Source organism: Aricia agestis, chromosome 18, assembly GCF_905147365.1.
Source record: "Aricia agestis chromosome 18, ilAriAges1.1, whole genome shotgun sequence".
Classification (NCBI taxonomy): domain Eukaryota; kingdom Metazoa; phylum Arthropoda; class Insecta; order Lepidoptera; family Lycaenidae; genus Aricia; species Aricia agestis.
Genome location: NC_056423.1, coordinates 13,293,136 through 13,307,730, shown reverse-complemented (window position 1 = coordinate 13,307,730; position 14,595 = coordinate 13,293,136). Strand labels below are relative to the sequence as shown.

The window sequence follows — 14,595 nt, the reverse complement described above, 5'->3', positions numbered from 1 at the left end:
ATTTTTATTATTCCTTTGCCTAAAATACTTACATAGAAAAGTAAATCATGGTTTAATAGGATTATCATAATATTTTTTCAAATTTGTTTCTTTGCATTTTTAATAAAATTTGCAATAAAATTTTATCTGAAATATTCTGTAACCACTGTTCACAAATACTGTGTTCAGTTTATTTTACACTGATATCTATTATCTAATAAGAAATATTTGAACAAATATTTGTAGTCTTGATTAAATGAATTATTGTATTTTTCACAAAATATTTCTAAAAAAATTAGGACTGAAATTCGAATTGAAACATTCCAAAATTAAAAAAAATATATATTAGGAATTCTAATCAGTATTAGGACAGCTAAGATGTTTAAAATCTAAACAAACTGCAGCTGTAAAAAGTTTCCTTCAGGGGCCTTCTCTAGTACTTAAAATTCTGTAAAGTGTCCCAAAACCCATAGTATAAATATCACAAGTTATAGGCACATTACAGGTATCTCTCTACACTAACTAGTTACAGCATGGCAAAAAGAGTGCATTTTTAAATGCCTTTCTTTTATTATAGGCACTTTTTACACAAAAATCAAAATATACCAGTGTTGACATGTTCTGTAATGTTGCCATTAATAAAAACTTAGTTCCAGCTTTCACTGCACCAGACTGTTTATTGCCAAGCTGTTAACTTACTAGAATTTATGCTATGCCAAATATATTGCAAAATATTGATTGTATTAGAATGTTGCTATTGTGAATCACATTATTGTTAATTATTAATGTATCATGTATCAAAGTATTAATATGCTGTGTTGTATAATTTTATATCAATATAGTTTAAATTTAGAAATCACATGTATTAATATTTAAACTATGGTTTATTTGTAGAACAAATTTAGATATAAACCCTGAGCAGGGCCCCCGCTACCATCTGTGCAATGTGTGCAATGCACACGGGTGCCATCCTCTAGGGGCGCCAAATTGCCATCTTTAGGGGCGCCAAAACCAAGGTCCCAAAAAATTTGCCTAAGGGGGCGCCAAAATCCTTTTTTCGCACACAGGCGCCAGTAGCCCTTACTGGGGCCCTGACCCTGAGTCCTAACTATTCAACAAACTGTTAATTATTATCTATTAATTAATATTATTTGTATTTTAATACCTTAATCGTGGAAATCGCAGACACAATAGGTTTTCAATTGTTATGCGAAAGCCGGGTGCCGCTTGGGGATTCATGGGTTAAGAGTTGAGTAGTTTTTTGTCTCCACCCACATCTATATTTTGCTATTGTAAAATATTTATAATGTTTATAGGTAAATATAATATTATTTTATAACCTCTAATATATAATTGGCAAGAAGTCATAAGTGTTTTATATTTTATAGATGTATATGGATGTTGCTTAGTGTATTGTAAGTATGTTATAGCCTTCCTAATGTCCCAAACTGTTAGGATATATCACTGCAATGTTTTTACGCTAGACGGCAACACCAGCACAAACAGTAAACTAAAAGTTTTGTTGACAACGTTTCTGTCAATATTCTGATATGACATGTGTAACATGTCGGATTTTAGTCGGATTACTTATTTACTGTATGTGCTAGTAGCGCCCTCTGCTCCGACCTTTGCGTATATTCTCTATGTTTACAAACGTTGATGGTACTTCTGGCGTCATTTTGACTGTCATTAGCTGTCCCACATCCCTATCCCATGATAGGGATGTGGATGCGAAGCACTAAGCAGCTCATGACAGTCAAAATGACCCCAGAAGTACCATCAAAGAAATTTATTCATCTAAGGCAGTTCATGGACCTACGTCCTTTGTCACTTCCATGTACAGTCGGTATCTGTCGGCTGTGTTTGACATACCGCGATCAAACTACTTGTCTTTTCGGCAGTATTTTTATGTCAGCTACACGCAGCTCCACGTGTTGGACATACACAAAATTGACCAGCATTAAGAATGTATAGGCCGCGTGCAACTTTAAGACAGTTCGACGAAAATGGAGGAAAGAATTTAAAAAATTGTACCATAACTGCGACCACCAATAACGATTCGTCTGATCACTGATTGATCTACCAATGGCAGGTATTACACGCATCAATATTATCATGATTCTAGTATCACGCGAATCACAGGTGCGATACTGCGATTTGGCCTATTACACCATAATTATTATCACGGAATCGTGATAATATTGATGCGTGTACGGTGTAATTGCCCCAACAGCGTGGCTCTACGCCCCGCTTACCCCTCGCCCCACCAAAGAGACCTTTTAGCCCCCCGCACACAGGTGCGAGGGGCTTAAAGGTCTCTTTGGTGTCTTAGTCTTATTGGTCGATAAAAACGCATGCGTTATTGCGATATCTGTTTTCAATACATTTTGTATTAGGACGGTCATGTAGTTACACACTGCTGCGATAATAATAGTACCGTCGCGCGTCGTAGCGCGGCGCTCTTTCGTAAGAAATATCGGACGATAAAACCCAGCTGTGTGCAAGGAATCGGGACGCATTATCGCAATATCGCATGCGTTTTTATCGACCGATAATAACGCACCTGAGGCTTTAAGCTTTACCTTCCATTTTTGACAAGCGATCTAACTATCTAGCGGTTGTACTAACTTCTACTTATAATAATAATTACTGCAAATTATTTTTTTTCACGACTCATGTTAAAAATGAACCCTCTCGGGAGACATCAAGATTGTGGTTGTACTGTGGTAGATTTTTCTCAGCGCTTTAAACACATAAGTGACATATAGGTAAAGTAGGTGTTCTTCTGACCAATATACTATTTGTAATCTATTCTAAACTTTTTAAGGTTTTGTAGGAACAAGGTATGTCGAAAATGTTATGACGATCGAGGCAAATGTTATTTTCAATATCTAAGTTCTAGCTGCTACCATCAAACTAATAAAATTATTTACGGTAAGAGGAGTTCAACCGCCCTTTTTTCCATACAAACGTTGTCCCCTGTTTCCTCCCTGGACAGTGCCGTAAATAGCCTTTTTCGCGCCCTGTGCGAGCTTCTATAACTGCACCCTTGTCTTTTAACCGATTTCAAAAAAGGAGGAGGTTATATGTTCGGCTGTGGATATATTTTTTTTATTAAATAAGATATTAACTTTCAAAACCCAAAAAAATGGCCAGATTTTCCGCTGTGTTCAAACATCCAGAAAACAGATTTGGCTAGATTATACAAAAAAAAAACATAGGAACACAGCTCAAGCCTTTCTTTAATCTCTAATGAAAAAAGTACTTAAATCGGTTACGTTTTGGAGACGGAATCAGGGGACATCGAATCGTTGATTTTCTGCAGTTGTCTCTATCGCGTTTTGCGGTATAGGCTTGAGGTAAGGGAGACAGCTATAGATATTACACGTACTTTTTTTTCATTTCTCTAGCCCCTGGTGTATCCTCTTAAGTTGATAAAAAATGCCATGCTGCATGTTTTACCTACCGCGGCAGTCCCCGAGTGCCACACGTTTATTTTATTTTAATTATTTTATAACATTTGCTATGATCGCCTGATGGTATACAGATTTGAGACTCTCTCAAAGTTATGAGCGCGGTTTATCTAACATTGTATTGAAACTTTACTATTTATTTTGTAAGTGTATTTTTATAATAATGTACGTTAAATGATGTAAATTTTTTCATCACAAAATATAAGATTGATGTATTTTATTTGTTTTATTTAGAAACCTTGTTAAACTAGGGTCTGTTTCACCACTTTCTGATAAAGTGCCGAATAGGCTATTCACAACTCCATACTTCATCTGTCAAGTTAAGTGGTGGATATATCCACCTTAATGTTATAATATTTTTTATGTATTAGATAAAATCGTGCGACGAGTGTAAATGCTAGTGGCGTAGAGTAAAATAAAACCTTAAACCTTTACCCTCTTATTAATAAACGCCCTATAAGCTTTGAATAGTTATACAGTGTTTTGTCTTCTTCAATCCAATTAAAAATTTCACTTGTGTGACAGGAACAAAACACTATATAACTATTCAAAGCTTATAGGGCGTTTATTAATAAGAGGGTTAGTCTCTGTCATAAGGTGGCATCTTATTTGAATTTTTTGTCGGTCGCTACCAGCCGCGGCAATGATCGGAACGGTACCTTGAGCCTTGAGGGTTCATCTATAAGGTATGTCACAAGTCACAACTCACACCTAAAAGGGGCGGGAGGGGGTCGACAAAGTGTTACAAAGAGAGGGAGGGGTTTGTGACCACATTTTAAATTTAAAAAATAAATATTGAGGTGGTTACTACGAATAATAAAAAGTAAAAACTAAGGAATCGTAACTCCCATACTATTACCGTTTTAAATTTGGTTCCTTTTGATCTGTCATGACGTAACGTCAGCCTAGTACCGCTCAAGGTCACCTAAATATTGCAAATGTATTGAAATGTGTACCTAATATAAGGTACACTTTTTTGACAAGTATTGTGGAGCATGTTTTTTTGACGGAGTTACTTTTCCTTAGTTTTTATTATTCGTAGGGTGGTTATAATTTCTATATTCCACTCGGGCTAACTTGTCGCTAGCGGTCATTGACTCCCTGTCAAAAACTTGTCATTAGGGAATGCAATCTTGATCTTGCAAGATCAAGATTCCACCAAGATCTTGAGTGATTTTCCAAGATTCAATCTTGAAAGCCATCAATCCTGAATTTCGAAATCCTTCTTGACAAAATAGTCCAAGATTGTATAACAAGATTTCAAGATTTTCAGATTGTTCATACCTGCGCGGCAAAGCGCGAACCACAGATTAACCCTAATATATGTATAGTAGACAGATAAGCGTCTTAGAAGAGTTTGACGGCTCACGAATCGAACATTTAATCTATATCCTGATTCCTGTGGTTTGATCTAGCGCCATATCTGTAGTTAAAACAAATAAACTTTACAGGTGCGTATGTGTGTGTGTTAGCGTTTGTATGCCTGTATATTGCGTGTATAGGATAGGATAAGGCGCAGGCCGCAGCGCAGACGACAGAGTACGCACTTTTTAGTCCGTGGAAATAGAACCTATGCAATTGCCAAATTATATGCAGTAACGCACACGTCTGCGCTGCGCGTCGTGTGCGTTACTGCATATAATTGCATAGGTTCTATTTCCACGGACTAAAAAGTGTGTCACGGATAGTCTGTCGTCTGCGCTGCGCCTTAACTTGTCAGATTTTTATGTTTCAAAAAACATGAATTTGTAAAAAACTGATTTTTTGAGAAAATTGGGTATTACAATACCCAATTTTCTCAAAAAAAATCTTTGAAACATTACATATTATTAAAATACTGGTTACTATCAATTTGCAGCAAAAAAACGCATTTTTTTCAATTATTCTGCTCAATCTCGAAAATCCCGAAAATCTTGTTTCGCGACCTAGATCTCGACCCGAATCTCAACAAGATCCCGAACTGACCAATCTTGATTCAGAAAAAAGACGCCAAGATCTTGAGTACTCAATCTTGGTCCAAGATTGCATTCCCTACTTGTCATTAACCGCGATTGACAATGAAGTGTCAGATATTGTCAATCGTGGTTTTATATGGAAAATGACAAGTTTTTGACAGGGAGTCAATGACCGCTAGCGACAAGTTAGCCCGAGTTTTTTTTTTATTAAATAAGAGCCGGGACACAAAAACACGGCACGACGTCGTACGGCGTCGTACGGCGCCGTGTCGGACGCGCGTCGAAAAAAACCACGGCACGGCGCCGTACGGCGTCGTACGACGTCGTATCATAGAAACTTAGGGGGGCAAACGAGCAAACGGGTCACCTGATGGTAAGCAACTACCGTCGCCCATGGACACTCGCAACATCAGAAGAGCTGCAGGTGCGTTGCCGGCCTTTTAAGAGGGAATACGCTCTTTTCTTGAAGGTTTGCAAGTCGTATCGGTCCGGAAATACTGCTGGTGACAGTTCATTTCAGAGTTTTACAGTGCGCGGCAGAAAGTTACGCGAAAAACGCACTGTGGAAGACTGCCACTCATCAAGGTGATGAGGATGGTATGTTTTTCGCGTGGGACGATAGCGAAAAGTTGCAGGTGGTATGATTCCGAACAATTCCTCAGAGCACTCCCCGTGATACAACCGATAGAGGATGCAGAGTGAAGCTACATCTCGGCGTATATCCAGGGGGTCCAAGCTGTTTGAAACACTATGGCAGTCAACAATTCGAGCAGCCCTTCGTTGGATACGATCCAGAGGGAGCAGTTGGTATTTTGGCGCCCCTGCCCAGAGATGACAACAATATTCCATATGAGGCCGAACCTGCGCCTTGTAGAGTTGTAGGCGTTGGTCCGGGCTGAAGTACTGTCTCGCTCTGTTAAGAACGCCAAGCTTCTTCGAGGCTAATTTGGCCTTACCCTCAAGATGATATCGGAACTGGACTTCGCTTGATATGTTGACGCCAAGTATCTTAATGCTAGGGGAGATGGTTAAAGATGTGCCCTCGAAACGAGGATAAACGACCATTGGTGACTTTTTGGAGTGTGGAGTTATAGCTACTTTTTAGATGTAAAATTACAAATTTTTGACGTCACACTAGGGATATTCTGCCCCAAGTCTAATTTGTGTGATCTGTAGCCTGCTCAAAATTTTCTGTCGCTTGCCTGGAGGCACGAGTGCCATTGGGTTGCCATCACTGCAATAAATTGCTTACATTCATCCCATCCAAACATCCTTAACCGATTCGTTGCGACTTGCGGATGGCACGTTATTATAAATTAATATAAAATGCATTTTTTTCAGTTGCAAGTTGCAGGTGGTACTAGGGCGACAAGTGTCATATTTTTAACGAAAGATTTTCGAAGGTTGTCGGTTTCACAAGTTCGTACCTCGCTCTGCGCTACGCTGCTTATCATAGCCACCTCCGTACAGTGCCGTAAACAGTCTTTTTTGCGCCCTGTGCGAGCTTCTACAACTGCGCCCTTGCTTTTTTAGATTATTATATTACCCAAAGCAATGTATAGGTCTATTTTACTGTTGGAATCGTGCTCTAGGGGCGCAGCGGGAACTATTATCGGGAGCAAACCGAAAAAATAATACTCCTGCCTGGTTTGGCCATTTTTGCGCCCCCCCAGAGTCTACGCCCTGTGCCTGGGCACTGGTGGCACCGCCCTATTTACGGCACTGCCTCCGTATGTGAGTGAATGGCAGAGCGCTCTGAAGAATATAAACAAAACAATAATTTATTGTGTACATAATAACATTTTATACAATCAGGATATTTTTTCATTTAAGTAACTGTGCTCTACTAAAAGGATTTTCCGTCTTTTTTATTCACAAAAGTATTTCTTTTCTAGAGATATTTTAAAGTATTTTCCTACCAAAACATACTGATATTTACTAATATTATAAATACGAAGGTGTGTCTGCCTTTTATCTCTTCACGCTCAAACCGCTGAACCGATTGGACTGAAATTTGGTATGGATACTAGTTTGAGTCCCGGGAAAGGACAGAGGACAATATAATATTATGTCATATGTATGATTCCCACGCGATAACCGAATTTTGATTTTTGGCGCAACGGAGTTGCGTGCGTTATCTAATCACTTCAGCAGTTGAAGAGGCAAAAGGGGCAAAAATAACATGCCTGACGCCAGACAGTCAATATTTTGATTTAATTTTTTTTAAAGCTGTGTTGTTTGCGATCATAGTCAATATATTTTGAAAAAAAAAGTTTGATGTCAAATGTCACTTTCGCGTGTCAAATGTCACATTCCTGAATAATTCAAATTTCAAAACATCTGATTGTCAAACTAAAAAACAAGAAATATAAAAAGTGGTATTGTGCGAATTTCGAGTGCGTAATTGATAATACGTTGTTTACTACTTTTGTACAAACACTCTGAGCTTCGCCGATATGGCCGATATCACGCAGGCACAGCCCAAGGTACGCACACATATCGCATGTTTGGCGCGTAAGTCTATACCGATTACCGAGGCTATTTCGTTATCAATACTAATAATATCTTTATCTCCTTGACCTTGGTCTGTCGCTAAGGTCAGGAAGAAGATATCCTCTTACATAATACTATCATTTCGACAATCTCCACCGATGATGTATAAATGTACGAAAAATCTTTAGCTCGTACTTTTACTTCCTACTTGGCGGCATTTTCAGATTTTTGAACACAAATAACATAACCTCTACGCTAATTTTAACGCTAGACTACATGAACTAAGACTAAAGTACTAAATATATATATTTTGTGTCAAAATATTGAACTACCTGCATGCTTAAAAATCTTATTCTAATCTTAATTTTCCAGCCTAAAGACAACACGCTTAAGCCGGCGGTAAGCTTTGTAAACCTAAATTAGGCAAAAGTAAAACCATAGACCATAGTGTTAGGATTCTGCTTGTAACATAGACGTTTCAGAATCATAAAAAGGCAAACTGTACAAATTATGTAGCCTATAGTACCCGAGCTGTAATATATCAATCCTTTATTTAAATTTGATCACCAATTGTGGCTATACAACAGAACTAAAATCAATATTAAGTATACTAAATCCTAAAACAATTATTAGGGGGAGGTGACAGTATACGGCTACACGCAGAGGAGTTTAATGATTTTTTAACATTAATTTAATGTAGGATTTGATAGAAAATGTTTATATTTCATCTAAAAATCTTCATTAAATGTAAGTTAAGTTATCATTAAATCTTACTGAGTGCAGCTGTAAGATATAATAATATTATGAAGTAACTGACTGACTGATATCATTATAAGAGACTATAGGGACAATAAACTATGGTTCTGCTATTGCTACTATATTTTAAAGTCAATAATAGGTTTTGGTCTTTCAATGTCTCTTTATTTGACTGATATAATCTATCGGCATGGAGTAGACTTAGATAGTTGTAGGTAATTGTATCTAACAGTATTCTGCATGTTGCATAATAGATTTTTGTATAAGTACTAAAACATATTTTTAATATTATTATACTCAAGCTTTAGGCCCAATAATTAGTTTGGGGTATCGCTAAATTATCTGTTTCTTTTTTGTTGCTTTTAAATTGGTAATTTTTTATTTATTGCTGGTACTAGAGTATGTACACTACTACTATGTGTGCCCTAACTGTAGTACACGATACTACAGTTAGGGCACACATTGACTTGAGATTTGACATTCTTAAAATTGACTATTGACAACACAAAATAATATTTATTTGTGTGTGTGCTACTTGATGTGTACTGTTAATAAAGCGCAATGTTTATCAAGTACACAGGAGCTTTTTTAAAGTCTTTTAAAACAGGATGAAATTTATAAATTGTCTCTTAGAAGTGTTCTTAATAAATTATTTTACACTAAGTAGTGGTATGAAGGTCTTTTAAAAATGTAATTTAGTTTCAGATTTTTCCCTTTTTTTGGCACTACAGTTCTATATTGGCAGTAGATCATGTACTCAAAATATCTGTAAGGGGGATAATAGATTATCATATATATTGGATCCGAGATCATTGAGTAAATGATATTGGATAATGTAATATAGACATATCATTCATTTATTCCTTGATCATAGATTTTTGACATTTGCTGAGAGATTGGATCCAATACGGTCATAGAAATAGGTGTTGCCAGTTATTTAATATAAAAAAGAGTTTTTAATTTCTTGTTCGTTAATAATGTAATGTAATTATTTTTTTTCTAATTATATACTTGGATAATCTTGCTGAATAACAAAAAACAAGCCATATTAAAAATGACGATGTCTTTTGAATCGAATTCTCTGAGATCTAGTAACCCTGCCGGCAATACCTGTCAGCGTTAGCGCTCTCCATTGGCTATTGAAACCACATATGACGTAAAATAGGATCAATGAAATATGATAATGTAATATGCAGATATGATCAAATGATCATATATATTGGATCCTATATATGATCATAGAAATGATCCAATATTAATGATAATGTAATACCCCCTTTACTAATTTTACATGTATAATTTATGAATCTGGTACATTCATACCTGTATAAACGTTATCCAATTATCTACACTAAATAGATACTTACATTGAAGGTTGATGTATCTGATTGTCAGTTGAAAATGTTTTATACGGATGATGTAGCACAAATAGTTAAATTGGTATCATTATTATATTAACTTTATCAGTGCTCTAAAAAAAGTTTGTGAGTGTGTATGTGTGTTCTTTTTTCACGTCTAAACGGCTCGAGCAATTTAAATAAAATTAGAAATTGAGTTAGTTGATACCCTGGATTAACATTTAACACATAGTCTGCCTTTAACTGCGGGAAAATATCACAATTTATTCGCGGGTAGCACCACAGGGCACAGCTAGTCATAGATAAAGGCAATAAATATAACCATATTCATTGAATGGTTTTACTGTGTTGCACTTAGGCCGGTATAAATAGTCAGTACTCAAGATGCATCTCGGTCTCAAGACACGGTTCAGGCTCTGTGATTGGTGGGCTGTCAAAATTTGGACCAATCATAGGCCTGTATAAATGTCAGTACGTAAGATGCGACCCGGTCTTAAGACGCGATTCGGCTCTGTGATTGGTCCAAATTTTGACAGCCCACCAATCACAGAGCCTGAACCGTGTCTTAAGACCGAGATGCATCTTGCGTACTGACTATTTATACCGGCCATAGAGCCGAACCGCGTCTTGAGACCGAGATACATCTTGAGTACTGACTATTTATACCAGCCTTAATATTAGCCGATTGCAGATGCACTGAAAGTATTTTCGAAATTCACGGCATGTATACCTTCATCCTTTTTCTGGGTTGGCAAAATTGTAGCTGGCTTAAAAGGAAAATACTGTATCCATATTACTATAATTAGTAAGCACTGCATTCAAGCTGTAATGGTGATGCTTTGCGAGCAAAATCGTGGTTTCAATATTTTTCGTTGAAATCTATACTTATGTGATTTTTCCTCTTTTTTGCTAGAATCATTCAATGTAATTATTTGTAAGCTTACGTTTTTTAATTCGTCATTATTCAAAACATTCATGTAATCGTGATATAGTCATCATTATCAATCACAGAATAGGGAAGAAGCGATATTTTTATTTCTGTGTTTATTTTAAAGAACTCCACGTAGAATAGACCATAAGTATTTAAAAAAAATAAAACACTGGAATTTACTGCAAAAAATGCGGTATAAAATTGTCAATTTAAATTTTGGCGCCAAAACGGATCTATAGTCCGTATGACGTCACTACTATCCTGCCCCGCGTTCCATTTAGCGTTAAAAACGATCAAAACGTTCAAAACAGGAGGCATTTATAACTAGCCTGTGCAAACATCGTGGATGCGCTACAATACCGTGGCTTTCCCAGCAGTATCCTCAGCGCGTCATTGCACTGGATTCGGAGAGTGTTGTAAGCCCGCCGCGTAAAACTGATCCACAGACTGCACGTGTAAAACGATTGGCAGAAGCTTTTAAACAGGAGCAATTTTATGTCATTTGTACAGCGTGCAAGTCTACGGGCCAGCATATTGCAGCGGACTGCTAACCAGGGCTGTAGCTAGAGTCAAATTTGAGGTAGGGCAGCGTCGGTTACAGGTAGGGCGGAAGCAAAAAAAATCGGTCAAGTGCGAGTCGGATTCGTGCACGAAGGGTTTCGTACCGTTATAGAAAAAAATAGGCCAAAATTGTGTTTTTTGTAATTGAGCCCCCTTTAAATATAAATTTTATTTTAATTATATTATTAATTAATTAAGTGATTTCGCAAAAATGTCCAGTGCCTACTGTTGCCATTAATATCAATATGCAGCAAAAAAGGCCAAAAAACACGAATCCTTAAATATTGATTTTATTTTGTTTTTAGTATTTGTTTTTTGATTTATCTCTAGGTCAATGATGTATTCAATTCATTCAATAGTTATTCTTAGATACTTAAAAAAATTATGTGACAAAGCATGAGCATCATATCTAAGAACTACATAATATTAAAGTTCTTAAAGTGTTAACTTTGTTAACCTATTTGGAAATAAATATTTTTGATTTGATTAAATCCTCAATTACGAAGAACAAGCGAACAATATGGTTAAACTACTGGATGTAGCGATCCACGTGTGAGTGAGAGTGAGGAAATAATAATTAATTGTTGGGTTGGGTGATACGAGTCAATAGATACGACTAAAAATATATTTAGATTATTATTGTTTCTGCAAACTTATTAAAATAATAATTAATAATAAAATAACATAAAATATTTAAAACAGCTGAATTCTACGATTCGCCATATTATTAAAAATGCGGAGAACTTCGTTCAGATCAACTTTTTTTGTTCTTTTTTTTTCAAAGGCCAGAAATACCATACCAGCCATTCTTTCGTGACCCATTGACAGTCTTTGAGGCCTATTAATTGCAGTTAAAGTTGAAAACGTGGGCTCGCACATTGCAGTACTACATCTTTTTTTTTTCATTAAGATTATAATTAAATGGACGCATCGCTTCATGTAATCGTGATTCAAATGCCATCTATACACAGAACAAAGAATTATTATCGACGACTTCTGTGGCCCAATGGTTGGGCGTGTGGCAGCTTAATCCGGGGGACGCGGGTTCGAATCCTGCCAACGGAACAAAAAGTTTTTAAAGGTATAATAAAAATCTTAACTATATAATGTATAGTTTATATAAGAATAAAGTATATTTCTGTTGTCTAATACCTGTAATGCAAGTCCTTTAGGTCTTCCTTTTTAGGGTTCCGTACCCAAAGGGGAAAAACGGGACCCTATTGCTGAGACTTCGATGTCTGTCCGTCTGTCCGTCTGTTTCCAGGCTGTAACTCAAGAACGGTAATAGCTAGAGAAATGAAATTTTCACAGATTATGTATTTCTGTTGCCGCTATAACAACAACTACTAAAAACAAAATAAATTAAATATTTAAGGAGGGCTCCCATACAACAAACGTGATTTTTCTAACATTTTTTGCTTAATTATCCAAGATGACAGCAGGTAGGCACTTGAAATTTTCACAAAGGCCTTAATAATATATGTAATTTAATAAATAATAAAAAAAAATTAAGGGTTAGGTAGGTAGGTAGGTCCCATACTATTTTTGCTCTATAACGGTACGTGCGCGGTATAACCCTTCGTGCGCGGGTCCGACTCGCACTTGGCCGATTATTGGTATTTTTAAGGTAGGGCATTGTGATTTTAAGGTAGGGCATTGCCCCACTATGCCCCCCCCTAGCTACGGCCCTGCTGCTAACGCTCTCCTTTCCCTCTCCAAATCATTATCATCCCGCAATTCGTCTGTCAGTATGTGACCGAGATATTTAAACTTATACACTCTAGTAAGTGTTACCCCACACAGACTGATGGACGGAATGCTTGCAGGGGTTCTAGTACCGGCTTTACACAGCATGACGACACTTTTAGTGGCATAATAAGGGACGCGGACGAAGTCGCGGGCAACAGCTAGTATTTAATACACATCCATGACCCAGGAACTTTGAAAACTTTTTGTTCCCTCGTCGGGATTCAAACCCGTTTATTATATTTGCATGTTACATAATGTAAGAAAGCTAATTCTTTAAAATTTAAAATTATTCGGATCAATACCAAGGCCTCACGGAAAACCGATGTTAAATAACACATTCATGTTGTATGTGACCGGAGAGTGCCGTTTTTTTTCGAAAGGGTCTAAGCTACTGGTCTGGTACAACATGGTAGTTTAATCGTGGCTATAACTAGTCCGTTGCTAGTTGGTTTGGACCTTGGATATACGTTTGGATATTGGAGATATCCGGAGCTCTAATGGCCGCACTTATCGACATTTAGGGCCTGTTTCACCACTTCCTGATAAGCGCCGAATAGGCTATCCACCACTTAACTTGACAGATGAAGTATGGAGGATCTGTCAAAAAAGCTGTGAATAGTCTATTCGGCACTTTAAGTTTCAGAAAGTGGTGAAACAGGCCCTTGCTCCTTAATAAATAACTAGCTATTTGACCGAGCTTTGCTCGGTATTCGATAAAACACGAATAAAATGACATTTTCTAAAAATGATTCCTAGCTAGATCGATTTATCGCTCCCGAAACCCCCTATATACTAAATTTCATAAAAATCGCAGCCGATTCCGAGATACCAAATATATATTTATATACAAGAATTGCTCGTTTAAAGATATAAGATGACTTAGCTTTATCTAGATGACGCCCGCAACTTCGTTGCGCCAAAATTCGTTTATCGCGCGGGAACCGTACATTTTTCCGGGATAAAAAGTATACTATAAATACCCATACAAATTGCCGATCCGAGCATCCGTATGGATATATGAAGACGGCATTTTTTTTTTAGTTCCCAGCATTAATGTTCTCCTAGAAAAAGTTGTTCATTTTGACGGGCTCATTATTTTGATGGTTTCAAGGACAACGGTGTTACACTAACATCTTGTATATGTCGCAGCCAACTGGTTTAAATAGCCGTTCAATCAAACAGCTAGTCCTTCAGCTGATTCAAAAGCCGCCGTTTGATTGAATTAGTTCAGCGCTCACCACCGCGGCGCTAGGTGCGTTTTGTTTACAATATGGCGTCAACTAACCGGTGTTTTGTGGTTGTATTAAGATATTTTTCGTAAATATACGTTACAAGTATTA

At 37.0% G+C, this 14,595-nt stretch overlaps 1 protein-coding gene across 2 annotated transcripts in view; it reads left to right on the top strand.

Moving 5' to 3' along the window:
* The first annotated feature begins 7,734 nt into the window (after positions 1-7,734).
* Positions 7,735-14,595, top strand: part of LOC121736129 (UTP--glucose-1-phosphate uridylyltransferase) — a 33,609-nt gene continuing 26,748 nt past the window's right edge. Inside the window, exons 1-2 of one of the 2 annotated variants that reach the window (XM_042127187.1) lie at positions 7,735-7,893; positions 8,273-8,299. In XM_042127187.1, coding sequence (XP_041983121.1) covers positions 7,864-7,893; positions 8,273-8,299 — 57 coding nt within the window. In that variant the 5' untranslated portion in view covers positions 7,735-7,863. The remainder of the gene's footprint in view (positions 7,894-8,272; positions 8,300-14,595) is intronic. The other variant, XM_042127189.1, reaches the window with a different exon arrangement.